The sequence below is a fragment of the Polypterus senegalus genome, chromosome 2 (assembly GCF_016835505.1).
Source record: "Polypterus senegalus isolate Bchr_013 chromosome 2, ASM1683550v1, whole genome shotgun sequence".
In the NCBI taxonomy this organism is placed as follows: Eukaryota; Metazoa; Chordata; class Cladistia; order Polypteriformes; family Polypteridae; genus Polypterus; species Polypterus senegalus.
The window spans coordinates 94,588,576-94,606,048 of record NC_053155.1 but is presented as its reverse complement, the minus strand read 5'-3'; the positions used below and the strand labels follow the sequence as shown (position 1 = coordinate 94,606,048).

General features: G+C 37.7%; 1 protein-coding gene across 1 annotated transcript in view; it reads right to left on the bottom strand.

Annotated features, from left to right (window-relative positions):
- Positions 1-17,473, bottom strand: part of LOC120523157 (cytoplasmic dynein 2 heavy chain 1) — a 417,821-nt gene that overhangs the window by 282,374 nt on the left and 117,974 nt on the right. Inside the window, exons 45-49 of the mRNA XM_039744175.1 lie at positions 16,946-17,097; positions 13,006-13,150; positions 11,418-11,520; positions 10,426-10,593; positions 9,640-9,767 (exon numbers count right to left, since the gene is read on the bottom strand). Of these exons, the coding sequence (XP_039600109.1) occupies positions 9,640-9,767; positions 10,426-10,593; positions 11,418-11,520; positions 13,006-13,150; positions 16,946-17,097 (696 nt within the window). The remainder of the gene's footprint in view (positions 1-9,639; positions 9,768-10,425; positions 10,594-11,417; positions 11,521-13,005; positions 13,151-16,945; positions 17,098-17,473) is intronic.

Below are 17,473 nucleotides of genomic sequence, written 5' to 3'. Positions count from 1 at the left end.
ATATTATATATATATATGTGTTTGTGTGTGTGTGTGATAGATGGATAGATATATATATAGAATAAGCTGTGAGAAAACAGAAAAAGGAGGCGTATGTATGTGTACATTTTCTGATGCAGCTATATTTGTACCAAATACACAAAACAATTACTTTGACAATCATGTTACATTATTTTTAAAATGTTTCCTTTTCTTTTCATAACTTATTTAACACATGACATCGCTGAAGCGCTGGTATTTTGCTATATATATATATATATATATATCACAGCGACACTCATAACAGTGACAAAACAATTACATTGACAATCATGTTACGTTATTTTCAAAATGTTTCCTTTTCTTTCTCTTTCCTTCTTTAACACACTACTTCTCCGCTGCCAAGCTGGTATTTTGCTATATATATATATAAATATATAGATAGTGTCAGGGATGCCAGGGGCCATGACCCGCCGGGACGCCAGGAGGGACCGGAAGAGGGTCAGAGCCCTGCCTGGATCACGGGGGTTTGCCTTCCGGTTGCTTTGGGGCCACGGGTCAAGGGCATGGAAGCCCTTCCCTGTAGGGGCCCGTGGTCACCGCCAGGAGGCCCAATGCCTTGGGACTTGTTTCCCAGCACTCCCGCCACACCAGGAAGTGCTGTGGGGAAGACTTTGGAGGATACCCGGAGAGCTGCCGGGAGAACAGCCGGCACTTCCGCCACGCTGGGGCGTGGCTAGAGGAGGAATGCCGGGAACACCTGGGGCTCATCCGGTCCTGTATAAAGGGGCCGCCTTCATTCGAGGCTGGAGTCGGGTGGAAGTAGGACGGCAAGAGGAGTGTGGAGGCGCCCAAGAAAGGCATTGTGGCCAGGAGTTTGGGGACTATTTGGGGTTTGTGCACGGACTGGGTCTTTGTGACCACTCTATTGTGTAAATATTGTAAATAAACGGTGGTGGTGTTTAAACAAGATGTCCGCTGTCTGTGCCCGGTGCCGCTCACAATAGATAGATATATAGATAGATAGAGATATATAGATAGATATATAGATAGATAGATAGATAGATATGAGAACAACACTCATATCAATGACAAAACAATTACATTAACAATCATGTTACGTTATTTTTAAAATTTTTCCTTTTCTTTTTCGTACCTTCTTTAAAACACTACTTCTCCGCTGCGAAGCGCGGGTATTCTGCTAGTTATCTATAAGCCTTGAATCAGGTAAGAACAGTCTAAAGCTATCACATTTCTCACATAACCTTTTTATGATTAGTAAGAACAAATTTTATGAGAACAAGAAAGTGAAACTGTGATAAGTGGTCCAATGCATAGAGCAGGTTTTAAATAAATAATTGTGTGCGGGGCTTGAGTGCAGGTGATCTCGCTGCATACATGTGTGGAGGCAGGCAGATCGGTTGGGTGCCTCAGTTGTGCTTTGGAGGAAGCAACATGTTGCACCTGCACCGGGGTTGGCTCTATGCTGGGGCAAGAGTGGACAATGCCCCCTTAAACAAATGCAATGCCCCCTTAAATCAAACTTTTAGAAGTTGAGAAAGAAAATCCACTGGAAAGGGCACAAATGAGAACATAGGTTTCACCTCTCGTTCGCTCTTTCCCTCCGTGCTCACACAACACTCGGCAGAGATCCCCCACTTGCCCTTCCCCCAGCTAAACATCCAATCACTGTTAGTATGCAAATGACTCGGTGACAGGTTTCTCAGTAAGCAGGGCAGAGCAAAATGAGCCGTGCAACAGCGGCAGGCTTTGAGGATGCAGCAAATCTCTGTTGTCAAAATCATAGTGACTCTTGAGATAATTAACAACAACTAAAAAAATACATTTATATTTGTACAGTCAATGGGGGACTAGTCCATTGTTCTTCTCACAGTTTCAGTCTGGTAGAGAAGGGTTTCTTTCTCGATCCCACAAGCACCACTGTGAGGCTGTCTGCTGCATAGAGCCGACTGGATGACCTGTGTCTGTCTGTCAGATCCCGACACAAAGCCCCGCCCAGCTTTCAACTCTGCACTCAACAGTTTTTTCGTTTCATATACTGTACTGCACTGATGTAATCACAGTGATTTTAGTAAAGCTTATTCACTTTCCACCCCAGCTTCCAGCAACTCACAAAGGGAAAGTTAATGCTGTAAGATGCACCCTTTCTTCCAAGCTTTTAAAAAATGTGGTGATGCTCTGCCTGTACCAATAGCAGTAGCAATGATGCTGCTGCTGGTACATAAGAGACAGCAGCTAGCAAGTCTACTCCTGTGGCATCACAGGCACTGTTTCTCCTGTACTTCTGCCAACAATTGCTGCCCCAAAGCAACCTACTCAGCTACCCAGTGACTTAAATGGCAATACACTATCCCAGCCAATACTAGGTAGTTACCCCAAACGTGTATTTGGTGGTAAAACATTAAGATCATTCAATCCTGCCTGGTAACGCACACGACCATGGCTGGAGTACTCTGTTGTGTGGGATGCATGCTTCTGTTTCCCCTGTCAGAAATATGGCAGCACTGTTAATGAGAGGGATTTAGTTTTTACCTTAACTGTTTTTAACAACTGGAAAGCAGCACTTGATCGAGACAAGAGGCTACAGAGGCATGTGTCCAGCCACAACCATGTGCATGCTTCAACCATCTGGACTGAGCATAAAAGCAGAGAGGCCACGGGGGGACTATGGATTCAATGTTGGTTGGTAAAACACAACTTGAAAAAAAACATTACTATGTCAAGAGTATTGGTAGTGCTATAAGGTTTCTCTGTGTAAATGAGTTGGGGCTCCGTGGGACTGCAGAAACCTTGAGATATGATGCAGCGGGTAATGATGATGACATTGCTTCAGGTATTTTTCTAAAACTAATGGAATATACCTTAGAGAAGGATGAGAAGCTAGCAAGCATTGCTAAGGGTATCCCAAAAATGCAAAATACACATCTAAGGATATCCAAAATGAAATTATCCAAACACTGGCTGACATGGTGCTTGGAGAGGTCAGGAAAAATATGAAAGTGCTGATTCTGCAGGGTTTTGCCTCAAAAGTGATGGGACCAGGGATAGGTGTAATGTGGAAAATTTGTCTTTGATAATACAGTTTGTCAGAAATTCCATGCCAGAGGAGCATCTTATTGGGTTGCTTGACTTGCAACAACTTGATGCAGAGTACATCACCTCTGAGATACTGTTACACCTTTCTGATGCTGGCTACAGTGCTGACAGTATACTTAGCCAGTGTTATGATGGGGCTTCTGTGATGAGTGGGGTTAGAGGTGGTGTACAAGCTCTGCTCCAAAAGAGGCTTGACAGATATGTCCCATACATCCACTGCTACAACCACCAACTGCACTTAGTGGTTGTGCATGCCATGCAGAGTGAGCCGTGTGCAAAATAATTTTTAGCCTATCTAGTTCACTCTACAACTTTTTCACCACCACTATGTGCTCAATAAACATGATGCACCTTGTCTAAAAAGGCTGCTTGAGATCAGATGGACAAGCTACTATGAGGTGACAAGGTGCACTGTGGACAATCAAGAACAAATCCTTAGTATCCTATCTGAGATGACAGAGGATGATGATGCTGCAGTTGACCTGTACACTGAGGCATCGGGCTTGCTATGCCAAATTAAGAGGCATCACTTCTCTGAGACTGGAAAGTTCCTAGTGCGGGTGCTTGGTGTCTTGAAACCAGCAAATGCAATTCTACAGTCTCAGTCAGTTGATCTGTGCAGTGCTTCTGAGGTTGTTAGTGCAGCACTGGAATCCTTGAAAAACATCCGTGAGGATGACTGTTGGGGAGTGTCATCTCCTGCTGAGGATGAGTCACATCCAACAAAGAGAAGGAGAACAATGAGCAAACACCTGGGTCAAAGTGTTGTGCTCTCAACCTTGGGCCATACAGACTCTGGTGACCCTACCATTTCCCCCCATCAGTCTCTGAAAAGATCCCTGCTCAACATCCTTGACAGGGCCATTTCAGAAATGGAAACTAGATTTTCACACAAGAATATTGACCTGATGTGAGCCATATCTAGTCTTGCACCCAGATCTAGGGCATTTCTAGATCCCACCCTGTTGCACCCTCTGGCGGTGATGGCTGGCACTGTAGCAGATGTTGTAAGTCTGAAAAATGAAGTTCTTGTGGCAAAACAGATGCTGCTCAAAAAATGTCCAAAGGAAACAGATCTGTAACCTGTGTGTAAACTCCTGCTGGAGTACAAGGAAGCCTTTACTAAGTTGCATAAATTGTACATAACAGCCCTGGTAATTGGTGTGTCTTCAGCCTTATGTGAGAGTTCCTTCTCCATTTTGTCACAAGTCCTAACCCCCTATCGTCACAGCATGTTACATAAATGAAAGAGGAATTTGGTGATCTTGGCCCATGAGAAGTCCATAACAAATAACTTGGATATGGATGAATTTGTAAGAGTTATTGCAAAGGGAAACAGGAGACTGTTGTTATAGAGTGGATTGAGGAGAAAGGAGAGTGGAGCTGTTCACTTGCAAACAGAGAGTTCAGTTGCTTGTGTAACTGACCGCAATCCGCCTTTCCCTGCGTTGTGTACATGATCATCACGGAGGCACGTAGGGTTAAAACACAAGCTTTTATTTTCATCTTCAAGAAAAAAAAGATACAGCATCACATAAGCGTCTTTTCTCTTCTGCCTATTAAATAATAAATTAAATCAATTATAAATTATTAACACAAAGTAAATGAAATAAAAATTGTGAAAAAAACTTAAGGAGAACTGAAACCACAACCTACCCCCAGAGTGTCCACCGCACTTCTGCCGTTACAGCCAAAAACGTGGTGCATGCAGAATGTGAGGTGCGACGCTAATTAACGCCCATACTACAACAGATTATATTGTTGGTATATTAACTATTTACAGGGATCAACTCTTTTTGGGAAGTTTATAACTAAAAAAAAAATTATAAATAATATTTTACACTTTGCTACACTTGAAAAACAAACAAGCTTAAAACAAGACAAAAAAGTTCAAATGTTCTGTTCTAAATCTGTTGTGTTCTACAAACTACAGTAGTTTGAGAATTGTAGGAAAAGACATGGTGAATTGTTTTTTTTTTTTTTAATTACTATGCCAACCCTTTTTAGTTTTGTAAATATTGGCTACTGTGGTGGGTTGGCACCCTGCCCAGGATTGGTTCCTGCCTTGTGCCCTGTGTTGGCTGGGATTGGCTCCAGCAGACCCCCGTGACCCTGTATTTGGATTCAGCGGGTTAGAAAATGGATGGATGGATGGAAATATTGGCTATATTGAGAGGTCTTATTTTATAATTACTTTATTTTGCAAATTTATTTGAGAATTAGGCCATCCAATTAAGATAAATTTCATGTTGTTGGTTGTAAAGATCTGGATGGATATTTTATTTTATTCTTTATTTTATTTTATTTATTCTATTTTTCAGTTTTATTTTATTTTAAGACTTAGTGAATTGATTTTTTTTTGTAGCTTGGCCTACCCTTTTTAGTTTTGTTAATATTGGCAATAGTGAGAAGTGTTATTGTTGGGTTCGAATGTATTTGATATAGCCCATCCAATTAAGGTAAATGTCATGTTTTTAGTTGTTATAATCGTATAAGGAATTTTTATTTTATTTTTTGTTGTTTTATTTTTAAGTTTTCCTCCTGAGGGATTGCCACCTTATCGTGGTCAGGGGGTTTGCGTGCCTCAGTGACCGTAAGAGCTACACCAGCAGAAGCTTAGCCTTCAGGTGGGACACCCAAGCTGGACAGGTCTTAGGCTTAGGGTAGAGGCCTGACAAAGTGCAATCCAATTACATGACAAAAACAGTTATCCAGAGCACTCCCACCACTTTCCCGCATCGGTCTCCACCATGTGCCCCCTTCACATTTCTGTCTGCCTCCTCACATATGTCTGTCTAGAACCGGCCCAGACCAGCACCCAATTACATGGGAGAGTAAAAAGGAGCCTGCATGAAAAGAGAGAGGATGTTGGTTTAAAGGGATGCACTGGGGACTGAGATCTTTTTTTTTTTATTTTAAATGTTTCCTGGTATGGAATTTTAACCTCATTTTTATGTATAAACTCCACAATCACTAGACTTTTATTGGATTATATATTTATTGAAGATTCAGCACATTGCAATATTGATTACTTTATTTTTATATTTAAAAACACTGTAGATGCAACATGGGCTGGGCCGGTAATGCAGCCAGAAGAGGGGATGGTTCGTTACCCAGACGGGATTCTCCTAGAAGGCAGACAGGCATCCCGACCAGGGAGGAGAGATGAACCAGACCTGGAACAGATGGCCAGAACAGACAGTCCACCAGAAGTGGAAGAGGTTGCTGGAGACTTTCTATTCCCCTCAGATGCTAGGTAAGGCCTGATGCCCATTCGGGAACCAGCAGGGAATGCTGGGAGATGTAGTCTGGCAATACAGCCCTGCTGGGGTCCATGGGTGCCACAAGGGGGCACTGTAGGAAGATGCACTGCCCAATTTATGGGACTTCCATGTGACCCGGAAGTATTTCAACTAGGCAATCACCCTGGCACCAGAAGCACTCCCAGGTCCATAATAAAAGGGACCACACTCCCTTATCCAGGCGAGTTGGAGCTGGGAAGACGTACAGCAACACTTGACTGGAGCAGAGGAGTGCGGCGGTGAAAAGAAGAAAGGTAATGTGCAGAGAGAGAGAGAGCAATAGAACCTGTGTTTGTGTTTGTGCAACTTTATGGAGGAATTGATTAATAAACCTTCCATTATTTGAACCGGGACTCAGTGTGATCGTGTTTGGGGGTTTGGAGCTTGCCGACACCCCTAGTTCCATCACAACACTTAACACTTGTTGCACCAACCCCCTACTGTTAGTGTGTGTCCTCATTTGCCCTGATCATCACGGTTATGATTATTGATGGTGCAGGTTAAAGAAGCTCCCAAATGGAATTGGGAGAGTGGAGTCATCCTGCACAACCACAGAGACAAATATAGCTTATTAATTCTAACTGCCCTAACTTTTACAAAATATAATTCAGTTGAGGTTTTAAGGAACCCAAAGTACTACTATCCACCAATTTAGTCATTTATTACACATATTTATGGTTCTTTGTTCGAGCAAAAAATTTCAAACAAACAAAATTTATCCTTAACCAGTTTCCATCTGTCCATCCTATATTTTGTTGATTTAGTCATTGTAACAGCTGAAGTCCACTTCAGTTATCCCCTTCATGACTTTGTTTCCCCATACCCTATATTACTGAAATCAGTCTAGTTGCTGCACTCTAGACTTTCTCTAGAAATATTATACTTTGTAATAACAAAACCAGAATGACATCTAGATGATGCTTCAGTAGTGCATTATAAAGCTTACAAACAACCTCCCTTAATTTGTATTCAGTTTATCACGCAGCGTAACCTAACATCAGTTACCTTAATCACTTCTCTATGCTGCCTGTATGTGCACAGTGATAAGCCCACTACAGGTCCTTCTGAATTGTGCTTTCAAGTTTCAGATCAAACCCCTCAAATCCAAAAGTTTTACATCCTATGTGTAATACATAACATTTATTTACAATAAACTTGATGCCAAGTTTGAATTCTGTCCATATTTATTTTAAAATGTTCTGATGACTCAATTCCAGCTAGTATAATGTCATTAGCAAAGCCTAATGCAATGTTTAACCAGCTTGTTAGTTTATTTATATAAATTTATAGGAGTAGCAGCTCCAGCAGCGATCCTTGAAAAACTCCACTTCAAACATTGCTTAATTAGGAAAAATAATCCTCTCACCGTAACATTTTGCTTTGTATTTAAGCCAATTTTTGCATCCACCTAGTGTGTCTTGAACTCCCATTTTTTCTGGTCTGATCCGGAGTCTCTCATGAGGCAGCTTATCAATTTTTTTTTAAATTCAAGATAGATAACACTTTATGGATTTTACTAATCAAATACTTTTTGCTGTCTCATAAAAGCATTCAAGCATAATAGTTAATGATGACTTTTCCCATCTAAACCTGTAAATAAAGCTATATCTGACATGTAGCTCAATCTTTTAATTAATTCCATTAAACTACCCATAATACACATTTAGCTTACTGAACTATAGATACTAGTATCAGCTCTATCATATTTTTTATAATGGGGCATTTGCTAGATTTCAGTTTTTAGCAGTTTCCCCTCTTGTGCAATTTTGAAAAATAAGCATGAAGAATGTATGTGTAATCACCAACTTCCTTTATCACTCTGGAATAAATGTTATTTGGTCCTGGCCTTTTATTTACTTTAGTCTTTTTAACCCTAGTATAACTTTTTCCTGCTGTCTCTGCTATGTCAAAATCAATGAGAACTTCCTTGTTTCTGTCTGTAGCTACAAGGAGGCATGACATCTTCACTTATGTAATTTTCAGAAAAATATCAATTTATAGCATTTTCTGTTTCATTTTCTACAATTAACCTTCAGTATTTCTAATATAATTCATACTCTTGTTGCTCTTTTACTAATAAATATTTAAAGAGTCTCAATGGACTCGCAATATTCTTCTTGAACTATCTTTTACCTTTCCTGAATATTCTTCTTCCACATGAGACATTGAGTTATTTGTCTTATATGTGGTAAACAATGGCAGTTTTAATTGCAATTGCTTTGTTTATTCTTCATTCACCAATTACAGATTCCTTTTACATATCCAAATTATACTAAATTTTGGGATGCACTTCTTCTGCAATGTGTACAATAAAATTTTAAAGCTACTCCACTGCATCTTGACCAACCCCATGCTTAGGAGTTTGTCTAAATTTGGTTGTTTATGAACTTTGACACATTTGCTTAAAATCTGTCTTATTAAAATTTACCAATTTTAGTTTTTGTAAATATGTTCTGCCAAAATACTGTGAAACTTACAGGATTACAATTACTTGATCCTAGAGTTTGATTGTCCAGTGAATTTTATCTTGCTTCTTTCAGAATAACATATCTAGATAGGCTTTTTCGGCCTTTAGTGTTTTAAAATATTAAGTTAAAATGCAGTCATTAATAATATCTATAGATTCCTGTTCCTGTACTCCAATATTTGTAAAGCTTTCTCAGTTAATATTTAAAGTACATTTTATTACAATATCTCCCATTAATATATTTTTGTATTAAAAACTTGCATATTTCCACTGTTACCTGCATTAGGTGGCACTTCTTAAGCAGCTTTTAATTGGAAATGACATATTCACACAGTATTTAATTCCCTCACTCCTCTAAAAACATTTTAATTATAAAGATGACTTAAATCCTCTAAGTCCTCCTTAAAGTATTACATTATTTCAAAGTAAGTTAAGATTAAGACAAGCAAAATACAATTACTTACGGATGTCAGTGAAAAAAAAGAGTTGAAAAAAGCTAGGATGATACTTAAGATACAACTACATTTACACAACCAATAAGGATTCATTTAGCCATAAGGTTAAAAAAAGAATCAGCGAGTGATAACCTACATTTCTTCATTCTATTTCCAAGCAAGAGTTCTGACACTGCATCTATTTCTGAGCATTTGTAGAAAATACAAAATCCTTTTTTCAAACGTGTACTGCAATTTTAGATACTTTTGGCTTTAAATCTGAGGTGAAAAATAACTTAATGAATGAAATAAAATGGATGATCACAGGCCAGATCCTTACCTTGCGAATGACTTCTGTCAAATCTGCAGTGTTTAGTCTACCCAAAGGTTTTCCATGGGGGGGTAAAGGCTGTCCAGGTGCAATAATTGTTCCAGGCTCATGTGCTCCCCAAGTTACATAATAACTATCTGAAAAAATATTTTAAAAAATAAACACATTTCAAATACATGCTAGTAAAACATGGTATTTAAAAATATTGCAAATAAAAAAAAGTATATTCCTCAAGTCAGTATTACGAAATATGCAGTGTAGAGCATAATTTTGGACAAGTTTGGACATGGTTCTGTTGGTCAAAAAAGGGCTCTGCCTAGCAAATAGGCTTCTACCAAAGAACATACCTTACAAGTAAACAACAGATTAAGGAAAAATGGCTAGGGTATTGGTAAGGTCTGCAATTACAGACTGGAAGATGACTAAAATGTTTAGGAGTTTTCAATTCTTCCTTAAACATACATGGGGTTAGGGTTACAATATACTGTACAGTAGTTGAAGACAACAGTAGGTTTTTCTGTCTGACAGACAGACATTTTACTTTTTCCTTATGGAAAAAAACACTGGAAGATTGAATAAATGCATGTAACTTCAAGTTAAATGAGAGACCAGTCATCCACTGTAAATCATGGTGTTGTGTTTATTAGTCCCACTGTATGTAAATGAGGCAACTTCTTAATACTTAAAAGCACTAGGTTCTCTATCAGCACCCCCTTAAATGTTAACAAAAGCACACTTTATGGAAAGTTTTCATAAGGCTTAATACATGAATTACAGTAAATGTACAATATTTACCTGTCATGTTATCCAAAATGTCAGAACCCCAGTCTCCACGAATGACTGATGACAAAATATTGTCAAATGTATTGATATCTTTTGTACTAACAATACGGTCTCTGAAAAGACGGCAAGCTTCATAAGCAACTACTTCAAGGACAAGATCTGCAGAGTTGTGTGTTGCACCTAAAATCACATAATTCAGCAATAGAAAGTCACTGTAGGTGTACAGTATATACCGATGAAAAGATACTGTAAAAGATAAATACATGCTTTTTACATACCATTTTCATAGTGTTCAGAAAGAAAATTGTCAGGAAAAGAAGGAAGAAAGAAAAAGATGTTTAAAATAGTGTTTCAAAGTTCAGAATAAATTAGTCAAAGTCAAGTCATACAAGAGTAAAGAAATGACATATTAAGTTCAGCAGTGGCTATATTGAGAGACAAATTACTGTTACCAGTAAAAAATAACTAATTGTTAGTATACTCAGAACACCACTTGATTGTGTTGTTATTTGTCAAGGTAACAAATTATTCAACAAGTGATGATTAGATTATTAATATCATGAAAAGAATATTTCAGACAGTCATGACTGGCTTCAGTCTCCATCTTGCCATAAGCAGTCAACACAGAATATATATATATATATATATATATATATATATATATATATATATATATATATATACTTAAAAAAACAGTTTTAAACATTTTATCTACTACAATTATATAAATGCTCAACGTAATTAGAAATGTTAACGAACATTCTGGATTTGAAAATTTGTCCTAAACTACTCACATTTTTGCACTTAAAACTCAAATTTAAAAAAGAATTAAATGCTATTAGGCAATATATTATTAAAGTAAAGCCCAGCAAAACCAACTAATGAAATCACCAAAACTCCTGAGAATCCTCTTTATGTGCATCAGGGATAGTTCCCTGCCACCAAATCATTATCTCAGTACTTTAGAATGTTACCTCTAAAGAGTCAAGATATAGTATACTTACCTTCAGTTAGATCATATCGAAATAAGCTTAGTACCCATTGTGTTAAAATACATGGAGTGAAGAGATAGTGACTGTAGTCATCCACTGTAAATTTTGCTACAACCTAAGGACAAAGAAGAATAAATATAGAAACTGACTAGCCATAAAATAACCAATATCTACATTACAGAACTCTATAAATAATTAATAGAGGGAAGGCATTTTAAAATGTTACTTAAAACTATACTGTGCACATTTTGTATTCAATAAAGCAGTTAGCACAAAACATAGTACTGAACATGTAAACTGTGATATTAACAAGCAAAAGTTTATTAACTGTTAACTTAAAATAGCAGGGGTTAATCAAAAACAAAGGCATGACCTATTTTAGAATAACAAGAATAAAAACTGTTTAATGCAGAGAAAATGCAGGATTATCACAAATTTCAAAACAATCTGTACACCAGAAAAAAAAGATTTCTAAAGTAAACAAAAAAACAAACTTTTAATTAGTTAATTGAGTTTTGCAAATCTTGTGACCTATTCAGATTATTGAAGTGAATGACAAGATTTTGATATAGTGTAATTATTTATGTCTTTTTTTCACAATGGAGTACATAAATAAAATGCAGTTGACAAGTGACATGTACTTAACTTGTACTTAACTTACTTTGAATTATTTTTATTCACAAGGTAAAAATGATATAATAGTAGGCAATTCTGTCTTGGCGAAATTGCTCTGGTATGAGGGAGTGTCAGTCTGTGCATAATTATATGGACAAATGTCCATTCCAGGTTATTGCCCATTTTACGTCTAATGCTGCATGGTCTGGATTCTGTCCCCACCCATCCCCCAAAAAACTTGGAACACATGAACCTGGAAGATAGATGGATTATGTTTTAAACAACAGGTGTCACTCACTATCTAAATGGCAAAGGGATTAAAAAAAAAAAAAATCAGAGGTCTATATTAGGGACTGGTAGACAGCAAACAATACAGTAAGGTCCATCACAACAGTCAAAAGAGAACCAATCCTATCAAAAACTAACATTGAAAAAAGCAGCAAATCAGTTACAGTTACTAGCCTTTGTAATAGTACATTTTATTTATTTGTAGGTGCCTTTCTAAGCACTCAAGGACACTGAACAAAAAATAAAACAATTATAGGAGCATATCCTAGGTCTTGCACTGAAATGTTGCTTACCCCTGTTTCCATTGGATTGTTTCACTTAGCAAACCAGGATTTTTAGTTATTTATCTAATTTTGATTATCAGGAATGCACTTCTGATGTATTGATTTATTTAGGATGAACCTATGTTTATCAATTCCAATAGGTTTGTAGGGACCAACACACTTAAAAATAAAAAGTAACTTTAGTTATGGTGTATTTCAGGGTTTTTTATGTATCCTTTAGGTAATGTACCTGTCATGAAAGTGCTTATGGAAGATATGACATTTCACACAAGAAAAATGTTTTCTGAAATAGAAAGCTTTTCAATAGGCTGCATTTTGAAGATGTTTTTCTATTTTTAATACAGCAGAAATGTACAAAAGATACTGTTTTGTTTTCTTCCACAAAAGTGTAATTAAACAACATATCTGATTACCTGCTCATATACATGCACCATGGATGCTGCCAACTGGTGAATTTTTCCTGGTGAGCCCCAAGAGTGGTGGTTCTTTAGTGTTCTGTGTAGAACTGGTTGAAGATAAGCACTGTAAACAGTTTGCAACTGTTCTCTGTCAGGGTAGCTAGAAAAAAATGTAATTAATATTTAATCAAAACATACTTAATTTAAGAATAATTAAGCTAATGCTAAATATAAAGTATAATATTAAAATTATCTGTTCAAAAACTGTTAACAACTACTGTACCGTCTTCTATCTTCAGCAAGCAGTTTGGGAAAAGATAAGTTATGGAGGCAATGAGCATCAAGATAAAAAAAAAGTGTTCTAAAAAGTGGTGGTTTACCATAAAATACAATTCAAGATTTAATACCTTCAGTGTAACTCTTTTCATATATATATATACTGCTCAAAAGAATTAAAGGAACACTTTTTAATCAGAGTATAGCATAAAGTCAATGAAACTTATGGGATATTAATCTGGTCAGTTAAGTAGCAGAGGGGGTTGTTAATCAGTTTCAGCTGCTGTGGTGTTAATGAAATTAACAACAGATGCACTAGAGGGGCAACAATGAGATGACCCCCAAAACAGGAATGGTTTAACAGGTGGAGGCCACTGACATTTTTCCCTCCTCATCTTTTCTGACTGTTTCTTCACTAGTTTTGCATTTGGCTACAGTCAGTGTCACTACTGGTAGCATGAGGCGATACCTGGACCCTACAGAGGTTGCACAGGTAGTCCAACTTCTCCAGGATGGCACATCAATCCGTGTCATTGCCAGAAGGTTTTCTGTGTCTCCCTGCACAGTCTCAAGGGCATGGAGGAGATTCTAGGAGACAAGCAGTTACTCTAGGAGAGCTGGAGAGGGCCATAGAAGGTCCATAACCCATCAGCAGGACCAGTATCTGCTCCTTTGGGCAAGGAGGAACAGGATGAGCACTGCCAGAGCCCTACAAAATGACCTCCAGCAGGCCACTGGTGTGAATGTCTCTGACCAAACAACCAGAAAGACTTCATGAGGGTGACCCAAGGGCCCCATGTCCTCTAATGGGCCCTGAGCTCACTGCCCAGCAGAATGCAGCTCGATTGGCATTCGCCATAGAATACCAGAATTGGCAGATGCACCACTGGTGCCCTGTGCTTTACAGATGAGAGCAGGTTCACCCTGAGCACGTGACAGAAGTGAAAGGGTCTGGAGAAGCCATGGAGAACATTATGCTGCCTGTAACATCATTCAGCATGAGCAGTTTGGTGGTGGGTTAATGATTGTCTGGGGAGGCATATTCATGGAGGGTCACACAGACCGCTACAGGCTTGACAAAGGCACCTTGGCTGGCATTAGGTATCAGGATGAAATCCTTGGACCCATTGTCAGACCCTATGCTGGTACAGTGGCTCCTGGTGCACGACAATTCCTGGCCTCATGTGGTGAGAGTATGCAGGCAGTTCCTGGAGGATGAAGGAATTGATACCATTGACTGGCCACCACACTTTCCTGACCTAAATCCAATAGAACACCTCTGGGACATTATGTTTTGGTCCATCCAATGCCACCAGGTTGCACCTCAGACTGTCCAGGAGCTCAGTGATGCCCTGGTCCAGATCTGGGAGGAGATCCCCCACAACACCATCTGTCATCTCATTAGAAGCATGCACCGATGTTGTCAGGCATGTATACAAGAACACAGGGGCCATACAAAGTGCTGCGTACAATTTTGAGGTGCTGCAATTAAATTTTGGCAAAATGGACTAGCCTGCCACATAATTTTTTCACTCTGATTTTTGGGGCGTCTTCGAATTCAGGGCTCTGTAGGTTGATCATTTTCATTTCCATCAAACGATGTGGCATCCTTCCGTTCCTAACACATTACCCAGTCTATATCAGTATAGATATCCAGGAGAATTTCTTTTTCCCATTGAGATCTGATGTGTTTTCAAAGTGTTCCTTTAATTTTTTTGAGCAGTTTATATAGAACCTGCTTATTGCAATATATAGTGCATCCGGAAAGTATTCACAGCACATTTCTTTTTTTCCACATTTTTGTTGTGTGTAGAATTCTGAGGAAAATAATGAATTTAATCCATTTTGGAATTAGGCTGTATCATAACAAAATGTGGTAAAAGTGATGCGCTGTGAATACTTTCTGGATGCACTGTATATCGTCAGTTTGCTTTGTTATCACCTATTTATTTCTTTGTAAATATTAAGGGACACAACAAAGATGTGCATATATTGTAACCTGAAGAGTTTAAATTTGACCAATTTGTATCAAGGTAGGTGTGTGGTTGATGGTGTGCTGTAATGGACTGGTAATCCTGTCCAGGGTCATTTCTCCCATTCAGTCGGGATTCTTCTCTTTCTGTGATGCTGTGGTAGGTTCCAAAATTGATAGGTAAATGGTTATTATACATAGTGTCCATCCATCCATCCATCCAGTTTTTTAATCCACTTATTTAGGGCGTGGATCCCAGGAATCTGGAGCATAACCCAGCAGGCATTAGGCAGAAAGAAGGAAAAAATCCTAAGCAGAATTGCAGTGTAGGATTTGATGTGTGATACGTAAAGTTTTGGACATTAAATCCTTAAAAATACAGTAATTTATATCTTTATTATCTACTTTACATTTAATATTTTATCATGTAGTATACATGTTGTGACATTTATCCTAAATAGCATATTGAAATACCATTTATGATATAAACAAAAAAGGACTAGTTTGACTCTGAAATAGATGATAAGGGTTGGAGAGTTCTTCACAAAGAACAACTTACCAAATAAGGAAATACAGTACTTTTAAATTATAATTGTGAACTGAATTTTGTTATGTAGGAACGTGAAGCAGAATAAACTAAATGAAATGCTGAAGATTGGGCTTAGGTATATACAGTGATGTGAAAAGCAAGTATGCTCAATGAAATGTTCCTTTTTTTTTTTTAAACGTATGTGGACATATGAAGATTTGATCTTCACTTAAACAGTATCTATACATAAAGGTTATATAATATAACAAGCAGCATGCCATATTTACATTTCATAATCCATTCCACAATTGAAATACAGTAAGCGTAAATGTTAATTTCACATGGTTATAAATTAAGTACACCCCTACATTGATCACTACTTCAAATGCCTAAAATTGGAATCGGGTACACTAGGAATCATTTTCACTAGGAATCATTTTCACCAGATCAAGTGCAAATGATTAGATCATTTGAGAGGATATTTATAAATATGACATTTGATATGGTTTGCTCTTTGTTTATGACGTCTGTGTTATCATCATGCTTAAATAGAAAGAGCTCTTTGAGGCCTCCAAAAAGAAGGTTACAGATTCTTAGGAGAATGGAAAGGGAATAGAAAGATGTCCAAACAATTGGAAATCAACCATACCGCTGTCCCAAAAATCATTCTCCAAGTGGAGAAGATTTCAAAAAACAAAACTTCCAACTTGTCCAGACCAGGCCACCCCAGCACGTTCAGCCGGATACCAGAATGCGAAATGGTAACAGAAGTTTCCAAGAAACCCAGAATTTCATCACAGATTCTATAGGTAACTTAGCATCACTGTTGATGCCAAAATGCATGAATCAACCATTAGATGCAGTAAGGGGGTCACGTGCCAGGGGTCCCCTACCTGGAGTTTGCATGTTTTCGTGGTGGGTTTCCTCTGCCATATGCCATGTTTTAAAAGTGAATGTAAGGTATTGTACATTTTAAGGTAAGGTGGTAATACTTATTAATTGTGGTGCCAGAGAGTGGTGACATGTTGCATGTTGAATTGCACATGCAAGTAAGAATTTTGCTGTTTTCAGTACACATGAGAGTAATGACCCCATAAACCTATTAATCCCCATTGGTTTTTACTTTGAAAATAATTGACCAAATATAATATAAATACACATAAACGGTAAGAACTTACTCTATTGTACAGATACGGACAATTGAAGTGAATCTGGTTGTTAGACAATGTCTTCCTACTGAGCCACCAGCTGACATTGATGCTACAACCTGAATATTCTCCAGACCAACCCATTCAAGATTCTCATCATAAAACCCATGATAAGTCAAGACCTGGATGGTGAATGAAACAAAAAAAAAATTGTTATTTTTTAATAATCAAAGCAAATTCTACATTTTTTTAATTCATACTGAAAACACAATTAATAAATGAATTTATAAAAAAAATTATATTCAGATTTGATCCAAAACTACAAAATGCTTTTCCCATATAGACTTTAGAATGCGAAAATAGTGCATCTTTAATTATAGCACGTCATGCTACAGAGAGGTCTCAAGTTATGAGATGACATGACAATGACATTAATAATCGTGAATGTTATTCATTACATTAATATAGTTTTCTTGTTATCAGTTAACTGCTTTTGTGTTTTAAATCACACAGTAATTTCATTCAAGTCATTTGGAATTAAAATGAAAATGTTTTCCA